The sequence below is a fragment of the Bos mutus genome, chromosome 7, assembly GCF_027580195.1.
Source record: "Bos mutus isolate GX-2022 chromosome 7, NWIPB_WYAK_1.1, whole genome shotgun sequence".
Lineage (NCBI taxonomy): Eukaryota > Metazoa > Chordata > Mammalia > Artiodactyla > Bovidae > Bos > Bos mutus.
Genome location: NC_091623.1, coordinates 59,994,106 through 60,006,952, shown reverse-complemented (window position 1 = coordinate 60,006,952; position 12,847 = coordinate 59,994,106). Strand labels below are relative to the sequence as shown.

The window sequence follows — 12,847 nt, the reverse complement described above, 5'->3', positions numbered from 1 at the left end:
TTTGCTGATCCCTGGCTTAAAATAGCCATCATTGGGACCTCCCTGGTGGTCCAGTGGTTAAAAGACTTCAAGCTTCCAAAGAATGGGGTGCGGGTTCAATCCCTGGTTGGGGAACTAAGATCTCACGTGCCATGTGGCTCAGCCAAAACCAAACAAACAAATCAGCTATCCATTACTTTGTTCTTCACCCTGTGGGCTGCGCTGGGCTGGGCTGCAACTGAGGTCAGTGGCAGGCAGCGCTGCTCCTGGAGAGCAGGGCCTGCACCAAGGCCCTCCTCCCTATGGCATCTCCTCCTCCAGTGGGCTAGTCTGGGGTCCCCCATGTGGTAGCAGGATACCCCCGAGAATGGACGATATGTGGGCAAAGGCTCTGGAGGTCTAGGCTTAGAATCAGATTAGCAGCTCAAACAGATGCTTCAACATGACACCACAGAGTGGGAACTTCTAAACAGAAACTGCTCAGTTCTGGAGACTGGGGAGTCTGAGACCAAGGCACCAGCAGATCCAGTGTCTGCTGAGAGCCCGAGTCCTGGTTCAGAGATGGCTACCTTCTTGCAGTGTCTTCACATGGCACTTCACAAGGGGTGAGAGGGCTCTCTGGGGTCCCTTTAAAAGGGCACTAATCCCATTCATGAGGCACTGTCCTCATGACCTTATCACCCCTCAAAAGGCACTACTTCCTAACACCATCAACTTAGGGGTTAGGTTTCAATATATAAACTTGAGGGGGGGACATAAACCTTCCACATATGCACATATGGTGGTATCACTTCCACTGCAATCTATGGGCCAAGGAGGGGCATGAGGAAGCCTGGCTCCAGGGCCAGGGAAATAGATGTACTTTCCCAATGGGAAGAGTGCAAGGTCCCAGTTGAAAGGATGTAAGAAGGAATTCCTTCCTGGTGGCTCAGTGGTAAAGAATCTACCTGCCAATGCAGGAGACTCAAGTTTTATCCCTGAGTCAGGAAGATCCCCTGGAGAAGGAGATGGCAATCTACTCCAGTATTCTTGCCTGGGAAATCCCATGGACAGAGGAGATTGGCAGGCTACCATTCATGGGGTCACAGAGGCAGACACGACTTAGCAACTAAACCAATACCATAAGAAGGAAAGACATAAATGACAGGGGTGTTTTGGCCACGGATCTACCACATGGAGGTTTTAGGAGCTGGGAGTGCCAAAAGACAGCTCATAGGAAAGCCTCCACAGGCTTGGCCCGTATGGTTGTCAAAACCTAGGTAATCCAGATCGGGGTTCTCATCTGGGGTGATCCTGCCCCCAGGGGACACAGGGTGATCATGGGGACATTTCTGGTTATTTGGGGGGCTCCTGGCATTGATAAGTGGGGGCCAGGGATGCTGCTCAACACCCCACAGTGCCCAGGATGGCCCCACAGGGAACAATCTGGCCTGGACATCAGCAGGGCTGCTGCTGAAGAGATTCAGGCCTGCAAGGTCAGGGTGCCCAGGAGTGGGGGAGTAGAGCCTAACATATGTGGGGGAGCGGCAGGTAAGTCAGCAGCAGAGGCTGTCACTCCTGCCCAAGGTCCCTGCCCCAAGTCTGAAGGGGTAGTCCCCATACTTCTGCTCTAGCTCCCCTTGGTGAGAGGTCAATTTCTAATTTTTTTTGGCCATGATACGTGGCATGCAGGATCTGAGTTCCCCAACCAGGGATAAAACCCACACCCCCTGCAGTGGATGTGTGGAGTCTTAACTGCTTGGCCAGACAAGGGAAGTCCTGAGAGGTCAGTTTCTAATAGCCTTTTTCAGGATCCTTTTAAGAATGAGAAGAAAGCTGTGACTTCCTGCCCTCTCAGATGCCCTGGACATGGCAGTTTTGCCTGTAATTACCTGGGGCTTCACAGGACATTGCTCTCCCATATGGGAGAGGGTAAAAGGCATGTCATGCCCTGCGTGACATGGCATATTCCCTTCTCTCGGAGTTGGGTTGGGGAGAGGAATGTAATCAATCTTCTTTCAAGGGCAAGACCGCCCCCTGTTGTCAGTCACCTCAAGATGAAAATTGCACAGGAACAAATGAGATGTGCCCTGAGAATAAGGTGGAAGGAAGTGGCTGAGGACCCAAGGGCTCTGCGTGAGGACTGAGGGCCGGGGACCAGGGAAAAGCTGACAGGGTTTCAAGCTTAGGAACTGGGAGTGCTGCAACCTAGGGGCTGGGACAGGAGCCACACCGCCTGGTTTCCAACCCTGTCTCTGCTCACCGTGGGACCTTGAGCGATCAGTTTACTCACCTGTAGAATGGAACGCCTACCTTTTGGGAGGTGTGACAAACAAAAACTCATTTGCTACAGGGCCTCCCAGCATGGCCAGCTCTTCCCATTTTAAGCAATCCTAGAAATTTCTGAAAAAGTCTCCCAACTTTACAGTAATGGCTCCAAATTTAAATATTTTGTTTGTGCTCAGTCATGTCTGACTCTTTGCGACTCCACAGACTGTAGCCTGCCAGGCTCCTCTGTCCAGAGAACTTTCCAGGCAAGAATAATACTGGAGTGGGTTGCCATTTTCTATTCCAATTCAAATATAGCAAACAAAAAACCCCACTGCACAGGCCTAAGAGAGCAAGTGTGAGAATCCAGCATGGTCTGCAGGAGATTCCTGAGCAAGAGCAGGGTGCTGGGAGTTGAGTGTTGAGGAATGAAGAGTCATGAACTGACCCCAGGTGAAGCCTCCCCTAAGCCAGGGGCCCTGGCTGCTGCTGCTGCTGCTGCTGCTGCTGCTGTGTGCTCATCTGCTGCTCACAGGAAGGGTGTGCCACTGCAACACAGCACTCGGGACACAGTCCTTGTAACGAGGACCCAGCGGCTGCCATCTGCCCTGCCCTGCCTGGGAGTGGGGAGCTGAGGCAGGAAGCTGGGGGAATGCACCGGCATCTGTGGGCTCAGGAAGAGCAAGGCTGAAGCACGTCTGAGTGACACAGACTCAAAGTCCTAGCTGGCGTCCTCGTCTATGGGTCCCAGGTAAGTATCCTCTGACGGCTTTCTGGTCTGAATTCTGTTTCAGGGAGTCAGGCTTTTTTGGGTGACTAAACATCTAGATAAGATTTTTAAAACTTATTATTCTTATTGTATTTATTTGTAATTTTTGTCTGTGTCACACGGCATGTGGGGATCTTAATTCCTGGACCAGGGATCAAACTGGAGCCCCCTGCACTGGAAGTGCAGAGTCATAAGATTTTAGAATGGAGAGACCCATGGATGTCATTTTGTTCAGTGAGTCACTGAGCTGATGGGGACATGGAGGGGATACATCTGGGGAGGCTATGTTTCCCGACCCGGGGGTCTCCCCCATGGGACACACTCTGGTTGCTCCTCTAAGGCCAAACATGAAGGACATGTCGGATCTTGAGCACAGACCTCACTTCAGAAGGGCACACACCTGAGGGAGCTACAGGCAGGTGGTGAAATGTGCCAGGGACCGTCAGGAGGAGCAACAGGTCATTCTAGGTTTGCCATAACGACTATCTCCGCTGCAGACTGCTTTCTTTCACAGAATCATTCTCATTGAGAACACACACAGGATCAAAAACATGCAGAGTTTGGGGAAGAAAAAAATCAAGTGGAAAAAAGATTTTCCTGGAATCACAATGGTGAGAAACCTCACACAATGATTTCTTTTAAAATCAAGGACTTCCCACCTATTGTATAGCACACTGAACTTCTGCTCAATGTTATGTGCCAGCCTGGATGGAAGGGGAGCTGGGGGAGAAAGGATATACATGTATATGTATGGCTGAGTCCCTTCGCTATTCACTTTAAACCACCACAACGTCATTAATCAGCTATATTCCAGTACATAATGTTTTAGGTGTTAAAATAAATAAATAAATAAATAAAATCACGGGCTTCCCTGGCAGTGCCATGGTTAAGAGTCCACCTTCTAATGCAGGGGCTGCAGGTTTGATCTCTGGTCAGGGAGCTCAGATCCTGCAAACCTCACGCCCAAAAAATCAAAACATAAAACAGAAGTTAACAGTTAACTATTATAACAGTATTTGTTACAATATTGTAACAAATTCAATAAAGACTTTACAAAACAGTCCACATCAAAAAAAAAAAAAAATCATGGACTCTTCCCTCCAGGGCAGAGCTCTTCACTCACTCACTTATTAGCCCTGCTCCTAACACTTCCCCTGCCCACCCCGTGGCTTAAACTAAACCAGACGGAGGGGTTAAACCTGACTGCGGGACAGTCTGACATCTCAGACTAGATGATCACAAACTCTGCAGGGCTATGGGGAGAAAACCCTGGCTTTGGCATCCTGACCTCGATCAGCTCCCCAGGTGTGTCTGTGACTCCTACATGGCTGAGGAACATTCAGGGGTTAGGGTTAGGGTAAGGCTAATATGCTCACTCAAGACATTCATCAGGGAGGAGGTGTTCAGATGTTTTATTGGCATTGAGATCACATCTGTTACTTTGTGTGTACACGCATACATACACACCCAGAGAGATGACCTCGTTTGGCACTTTGGTTGACAAGGGTTTTATGTCAAACATATGACATACTGTACATTTATACCCGTAACAATTCTTATTTTTTTTCTAACGGATTTTTTTTTTTTTTTACCATGAAAGCTATATGCATTCTCCATATGAAATGCCCATTTCAGATCCAGGGATGTCCAGAAAATGCCCTGGAAAGCTTTAGATCTGATGCACTAAATCCTTGGGCTCTTAGGAAGAGGATGGAGAATTTCATTCCTCTGCCCCCGTCTGCAACCTTCTTTGAATGTAGTCAGGAGACCCCAGCTCCCCGGTCAGGGCCAGCCTGAGCCTCCACACAGAGTCACATGATGGCTGGACATTCCCGAGGCAGGGGTTTGAGACCGCTGACGGGAGCTTCCTAAGCCTGAAGGGTGAGCCACGTTGTTTGGCAGTGAAACTCCAAGAATCCTCTTCTGTTCTTCTGAAAAGGAATGTAGTTCTCACGTGGAGGGTGGCTGCATGGTTAGCGCTGTGGGTCAGATGCTTAAGAACGCCGTCTTGTTGATACATGCTGGTTAAGCTAAACAGAAAGCGTTATGTACACACACACACCGTCCCCCCACCAAAGCAGTGCAGGTCAACCAGGATCAGTGTGGCTGCGCCTCTTTACTGTGATGAACCAAACCCTTAACAGGCTGCTCTGGGCACAGCGAGGGCTCATTCGTGGTCCAGCCCTCTCCTGCTGTTTCAAGGGGCAGAAGAACCTCCACAGCCATGTTGGTGCTGGTCTAGCACATGTGCCTCTTGCGTCAACACAGGGAGCAGCCACTAGACAGCCAATCTGAGTTCCTCATGAGCAAATACAACATATGTTGGACCATCAACCCCGGATCCAACCAAGGACATTCAAAATTTAAAAGAACCACTGGCTTTTTAAAACATTCATTCCAAGAGTCTGAGAAGTTATAGTTCATTCTGCTCCCCATCAAGGAGATAATCTCAGTCTATGGAACTGATTTTCCAAACTACAAAGTGCTGCAGAACCAAAGCAAGGGATTTCTCAAATCTTGTTTAGTCTCTGAGTCATGTCTGACTCTTCTGCAATCCCATGGACTGTACCCTGCCAGGCTCCTCTGTCCATGGGATTTCCTAGGCAAGAATACTGGAGTGGGTTGCCATTTCCTTCTCCAGGGGATGTTCCCAACCCAGGGATTGAACCTGCGCCTCCCGCACTGGCAGGCAGATTCTTTACCACTGAGCCACCATGGAAGCCTTCTCAATTCTTAATCAACACTTAATTGTAAAAGGCAAGTGAACAGTGATGTGCCATAAATGCAACTTACCTCTGGGGGGATAAAACTGCCCAAAGCAGCAAAATATCTACCAAAAAAAAAAAGAAATCCCATTCCTCAAAATACTTACAAATGAAGTTTCTAATTTAAAAAGGTCTAGCAACCTTACAAAAATCCAAAGAAAGGACAGGCAGAGATCAGTTCCCGGCTGATGGCAGATGCCTCAGTACAAGGCACAGAACAAGAAACAACCAGTCAAACAGTGAGACCCTGGGTGGTACCAAAGCTTTTCCTACCAAGATTCTACCACACGCTCTGACCAAAGAGCACCCTTCAAATTTAAGGTGTCACAGACACGCAAAAAACAAAAGAAACAAGAAAAAATCTCTGTGCTTTGTCAAAGCTTCCTAATTCTGTTTTGAATTAGACAGTGTTCCTCACCTTAGATGAATAAGCTATCTGAAGAGCTCAGAGTCGTGATGAAAACAAAAACTGATGTTAATTTTTAATACACAGACACACACATAAACCCAGAACTTTCTTAAATAACTAAAACCAGTTGAAATGGAGGGCTCCTCCTTCTAGCTGAAATAGGTACTGTTCCTTTCAACTATTCACTGTAAACTATAATGTCTTCCTATTCTCCTGTCTTACTAAACATTAAGTTTAATTATCTTCCTGTACATTCTTGTATCCTCAAGAACATAAAGGAAGGTCACAGAATGGAAGCAGATGTCATCTGTCTCACAGTCTGAATTTGGTCCTGGTATTTAAAACTTGGGGGATTTCACACAGAACGGGGATTGTGGGTTCTCTGGGAAAGCAGGAATACTCCAGGCTCAGTCCCACGAGTCAATGACTGGCGGGGGTGGGGTGTGCAGGCCCTGCTGTGATCCTCCCCCGGTACACCCTCTGTCCTCTTGGATGACTCATACATGTACGTGTCCGCCCCTCACAACGCTGTCTGCAATCCCTGATCTGAAGTTTCAGACTTTCAATCTATTAATATAAAATAAAGAGTAAATACAAAGTCTACGAATATCTTTCTACCTGTCTGCCTTACTTTTTAGGGCTCTTCGGTTATTCATCCAGGTCAATGGTCTTGATCCTTACCTCCACAGCCACATAGAACAACACCAATTACACTCAATGTGAAAAAACAATTTTAAAGGATCACTTGAAAATGCTTTTAAATTTGATGTAGCTGTTTTGGTCATTCTAAATATATACACTGGTGCTGCTGCTAAGTCGCTTCAGTCGTGTCCGACTCTGTGCGACCCCATGGATGGCAGCCCACCAGGCTCCTCTGTCCATGGGATTCTCCAGGCAAGAACACTGGAGTGGGCTGCCATTTCCTCCTCCATATATACACTGGTAGATCCAGACAAAAGACAAAACAAAACTAAAAAACATTCAGAAACAGAATATGTTGAGAAAAAAAAAATCTATATTAGGAATTAACTTATACTCTGAGGTTGATGAGCTGACTTTTGGTTCTATAATGTAGAAAATGAAAATTCAAAATCCACACTTCAAAAACTTTCAATGTACCTCACGTACTTGTGATAGAAACACAGATAACACAGTTCTATCGTTTGAAAGGTTTTCCTTAAAATATCCTGAAATCAGGTTTTGTCTGCAGTTGAGAGCTGCCACTCAAAACTGCCTTCCAAAGGCCCCTCTCACTCAACCCCTAGCACATATCTCAGCCTGATTGAGATGGGCCTTTAAAAAAACGACAGGAGTCACACTCTAACAGGAGAACTCCTGTGCCCTGTGTTTCCAGGGTCCACTTCAGCTAATCCCATCAGGAGTGAAAGGAGGTACTGCTGAGGAGCAGTCAGGTCATGTTCCCACCAGCCCCACCCCAGTCCCCGGGGCAATGACATTAGATTCTCCCTGGCAGCTTGTGCTCCTGGGACCTAAGTTCAGGGGACAGACAGGCCTTGGAGGGGAAGATTTATTCTGGAACGGCCTGGAGACCAGAGTGGGGGCATGCTGGGGGGTGGGTACAGGCAACAGAGGCTGGCAAGGGTACAACTTGGATGCTGCGCCCGCCCTGACAGGGCAAGGCTCCCACCTGGGTGTGTTAATGGGTGGTCTTCCTGTGCGGCTCCCTATGGCTGGCATGGGCCCCAGTGCCTTTCCCAAGCTACCTGTTTTGACTGGGAGAGATTACAGAGATACGGCTTGGCTTACCATTACCATCCCCACCACCCTGGACTAGATGCTTCCTCAGCTTTCCTGCTCCAGAGAAGGTCATCGCTCAAGGTCGGAAGAACATGGCCCTAAACCACAATCTGACTAGGACCCAAACTTAAGGGGCAGGATCCAGGCAACACCTACAGAATGACGAAACCCAGTCTCCGCCAGCAGGCCCCACTGCTAAGCGGCTGTGTCAGGCTTGGTCTGCTACCACCAGCACCTCAAAGACTCAGGTAAGCCCCACCAAGGGGCAGAGGCATGGCAGCCCGTGTGCCTAGCCAGACCCCACTGCTTGTCACCCTGGGGATCCTACACCAGTTACTGTACCCCAAGCCTCATTCCCTTATCAGCAAAACAGGCATCAAAACAGGCATCAGAACACCTTGCTCACAGGATAACTGGGAGGACTGGACGAGATGTCAAGTGCCTGGGACTTATTCAACACAGAGCGTCGGTAACCAGCACTCCTCAGTGTTAGTACCACTAATGGAGTTTGATGGGGTTTCACTCAGGCTTCCAACTTTCTGACACTCTCCAGGTAAAGGAATCCAGCCATTAACATAAACGCCAAAAGTTTATCAAGCTCCTGATGGGAAATCAACTATTACACCAAAATCCAGCAGCCATCTTAGCTTTAACAAGAATGCAAAGGTAGAGGCCACCAACTACACTAGATGGGTGGTGTTTTGACAAAACTGCCTGGGTTCAAGCCCTGGTCGGGGAGGAGGATCCCACATGCCACAGCTAAAGATTCTGAGGGCTGCAGCTAAGACCTGGCGCAGCCAAACAAAGAAATACTTTTTTTTAAAAATCTGCAAGAAGAGGGAAATGTTCACAGTAGATCTGGCCTGCCTGTCATGTTCCACCAGTGTGAACATCCACCGGACAGCTCTGAGCTCTCGTTTTCATTACCAACATGACTTAACTCACACAGGGCCCTGTCGGATTTCTTGAGCAGCTCTCAGCCTCACAACTGAAACCTGCATTCAGTGCAAATTAAATACACTGTCAATTTTCCAAGTGGGATTAATCCTTCTGAAAACTTACAGCGCTAACTGTAAAAAAGCCTTAAGAGATCTGAAAGACCACATAAGGTGAAATAAATTAAAATCACCATTATTAACAAGGAATTACAAACTTTTCTTATAGTTCAAAAGTGAATGTGCATTTGATCCTTTTCTTTTTTTTTTTTAAGTTTTTACTTTTTGGCTGCATCACGCAGCATGTGGGCTATTAGCTCCCCGACCAGGGATTGAATCTGCACCCCCTACACTGGAGGCACGTAGTATTAATCACTGGACTGCCAGAGAAGTCCCTGTGGTTACCAGTTTTAAAAGCCAAGAAAATCTACACAAAATTCCTCTAAGAAATAAACTGCTGTCTTTGCTTTGGTAGTTTATGAAATGGGCTTTGTCAATACTGCTATCCAAATGCTACCACAAAGCTGGTACTCACAAAATCTGTTATCTGATCAGTTTTTCTATGGCACATTACACAAGAAATATATACTTTAAAAGCAGCTGAAGGTTTCAAGCAAAAGTCGTTTCCCCCAAAAGGGAATGTCTGGTTAACTTAAAACTGTTCAGATAATGCAGATTATCTCATTTCAAGGTTTTCTGAGACTGAAATTTACTTTGCTATAATTCCTACGCTTCTGTTTTAGTTAAATCTACTTCTTAAGGAATAACACACCTTCTTGGGGACAATTTTAAAGACACAGACAAATCTGACATTCAGTTCATGACAGTTTCACATCCTTAGTTACATGCATGTTTACTGTATGACTTAAGTTATCAGAATCCAGACAATAGCTGCATCAAAATGTTTAAGTACCTTAATTCAAATAAATGACAAGACCATCTGAAGTCCTCAGATTACCTATTTTACCAGTGTCAATTCTCAAATTTCTCTTGGAAGATAATCTTAATAGAAAGCACAACACTCAAGTGATTTTCCACATCTGAGTGTAGAATGCACTGGAGAAAGAAAAAGAAAGGGAAACAGAAAAATAGAGAGAAAGAAAAGAAAGAAGCGGCAGCAAGCAGGCAGAAGGACACAGCATTTCCAAAAAAGGCCTTGGTCTCTGACAGCCTAGCCAAGTCCTGCTGCTGTAACTAAGCACTGGCCGTAAGAATACCGCCAAGGATGCTGGAAACAGGGAAAGAGGACATAAAAATGCAACACTCTTGTTTCAGGAAACAGCAGGCTAGACATCCTTTCCCTGACAGAAAATCTATGTCTAGTCAATGCTACACCTAGAGAACACTCTGGGTACAGGAAACAGGAAGAACTCTGCAAGCTGCACAAGCCTTGGATCCAAGCCCTGACCTCATTACTTCTGACCCCATGGGAGCGAACATGGCAGCATCACAACTGGGTAGACAGGTGGGCACTAACTTCCCACTAGCCTGACCTGTGTTCAACGTGCTGAAACAGAGCATGAAATAAACATGAGGCGCAGGCCCATCCTGCAAGCAGACACCAGTCTCTCAGTTACCTAAGGGGCAGTTCGAATCCAGTCTGTAAGCAACTGGCCCAGAAGGTTCTGCCAGGCTACCAGCTGAAACTGACCCCAGGGTGACACATGAAAATGATGTAAGGAGGGGGACACTTTTCCCCAGGGACACCAGCTCTGTCTGCATCCCTGCTGGGGACCTGGTCTTGCATGCCCAGCTGAAAAACTGAGACCTAACAGAGGCTCCAAGGAGAAGCCGTGGAAAGGGGTGTGTGTGTGTACATCTGGAGTCCATACGCACTCCATGTGTCTCTACCCCTAGATATTTCCTTCCCCTGGCTGCTTCCTGTCCCTGCCCACCCCCACGCCCCCCACCCCCGCCACCTTCCACCAGCTCTTCTCTCAGCTCCTTTCTTTCCCTCCCAATGCTTGGGTCCCTGTCTGTTGCACTGCATTGCATTGTATTCACTAAGTCGTGTCTGACTCAGCTTCCCCAGGGACTGTAGCCCGCCAGGCAAGAAAACTGGGGTAGGTTGCCATTTCCTTCTCCAGGGGATTTTCCGGACCCAGAGATCGAACCTGTGTCTCCTGCATTGGCGGGCGGATTCGTTACCATAGGCAAGCCCTCCCAGTCTGTTAGTGTTAATCACTCAGTCGCGTCCAACTCTTTGCGATCCCATGGACTGTGGCCGCCAGGCTCCTCTGTCCATGGGATCCTCCAGGCAAGAATTCCCTTCTCCGAGTCTGTTAAAACTCAAATACCCAATGGCCTCCTCCATTGACTTTCAGGATTCCAGGTCCCTCTACCCTTCCTTATGGTTCCCGTTCCCCGGAGCCCCAGGTGCCCGCTCTCCTATTGGATCTCAGGACTTCCCTCAGGTCTAGACTGCTACTCCCTTGAGTCTGGGCCCGCCCCTCCAGTCAGGCCTCTATCCTCCTCCCCCAGGCCTCTGTCTCTCCCTCCCGGGTCTCTGTGTTCTGTAGCACCCGCTGACCCCCGCCCCCGCTAGGGTCCATCCCTCCAAACTTAAAATCCCCCTACCCGGTCAGGAACCCCTCCGAGGCTGTCTGGCCTCCCAATCAGGGGTCAAGTTTCCACCTCCACTCCCCTGCTCCCCGCCAAGGTCTCTCTGCTCCACCCCCTGCCCCGCCAGGTGCCCTCACAGGTCTCGGTCTTCTCCCTACTCGCCCTGCCCCCGCCCTCCGTCCTTGGCCCTTGTCCCGCTCCTAACCCAGTCAGGTACCGTCCCACGCCGGTCTTCTCTCCCCCACCTCAGGTGCTGCATCCTCCTAGGGCAGCCCCTTCCGTGGTCAGACCTCGGTGCCCGCTGAGGTACAATTCCCCCTCGGGCACATCCCCGCGACAGGCCGAGAGCCCCCTCCCACGTCAGGAGCCCCTCCGGCTCTCCCCGACAGAAACAACTTGGGGCTGTGGCCTCCCCGGGGCCGGGGTTAGGGTCGAACGGCGCGGGCGGCGCGGGCGGCGCGGGGGCCGTTACCTGTACTGCGAGCCGACGCCTTGCGCAAAGCCATAATAGTTACTCGCCGCCATCTTGGCGTCTCCACTAAGCGCCCGCCGACCCGGAGGCGCGAAGGGGCGGGGCCGTCAGCGCATGACGTCATCTGGCCGGCGCCTGGGCCGCGTGCCTCTCGCGCCCCGCCACGCGCCTCAGGCCCCGCCCCCACCCGCGAAGCTCGTGCCTTCTCGCTTATTAGTCTGCTTCCGAGGGCGTATCTTTGCCTCGAACCCCTCCCCTCGCTGCAAGCCCCTCCCCCTACTCGGAGTCCCCACTTTCCCTCTGCTCAGGATCAGGGTCTTTGGCTCGACACTCTGCCGGTGGAGTCCCAGACCCGACCCTCTTTGATTTGGTTCAAGCTCCGCCCCTCGCCGCAAGCCCCGCCCCATATTGGACTTCCCTTTAACCTCTCAGCTTGGGGATTTCGAGGCTGCATTGGAGAAGGAAATAGCAACACACTCCAGTACTTTTGCCTGGAAAATCCCATGGATGGAGGAGCCTGGTAGGCTGCAGTCCATGGGGTCGCTAGGAGTCGGACACGACTGAGCGACTTCACTTTCACTATTCACTTTTATACATTGGAGAAGGAAATGGCAACCCACTCCAGTGTTCTTGCCTGGAGAATCCCAGGGACGGGGGAGCCTGGTGGGCTGCCGTCTATGGGGTCGCACAGAGAATCGGACACGACTGAAGCGACTTAGCAGCAGCAGCAGCAGTGGTTTTTCCTTTTTGAGCGGGGTTTCGTTGCCCCGCTGACCGTTTCTGGCTGGGTGAATATGGCCCTGCTGATACAACCAAGTCCTGCTGATCAGCACCCTGTGTGCCAGTCTTTCCTTAGAAGGCTCCAGTACCTAAAATTCAGTGGCTCTAAATTTGCGGTTCTCAACTGGAGTATTTTGCCCCCAGAGGACAGTGGACAGTGTCTGGGGACAT

At 49.4% G+C, this 12,847-nt stretch overlaps 1 protein-coding gene across 1 annotated transcript in view; it reads right to left on the bottom strand.

Annotated features, from left to right (window-relative positions):
- Positions 1-11,955, bottom strand: part of ZFR2 (zinc finger RNA binding protein 2) — a 45,779-nt gene extending 33,824 nt beyond the window's left edge. The window contains exon 1 of the mRNA XM_070374731.1: positions 11,897-11,955. Within this exon, the coding sequence (XP_070230832.1) occupies positions 11,897-11,949 (53 nt within the window). The 5' untranslated portion in view covers positions 11,950-11,955. The remainder of the gene's footprint in view (positions 1-11,896) is intronic.
- Between the last annotated feature and the right edge of the window lie 892 nt (positions 11,956-12,847).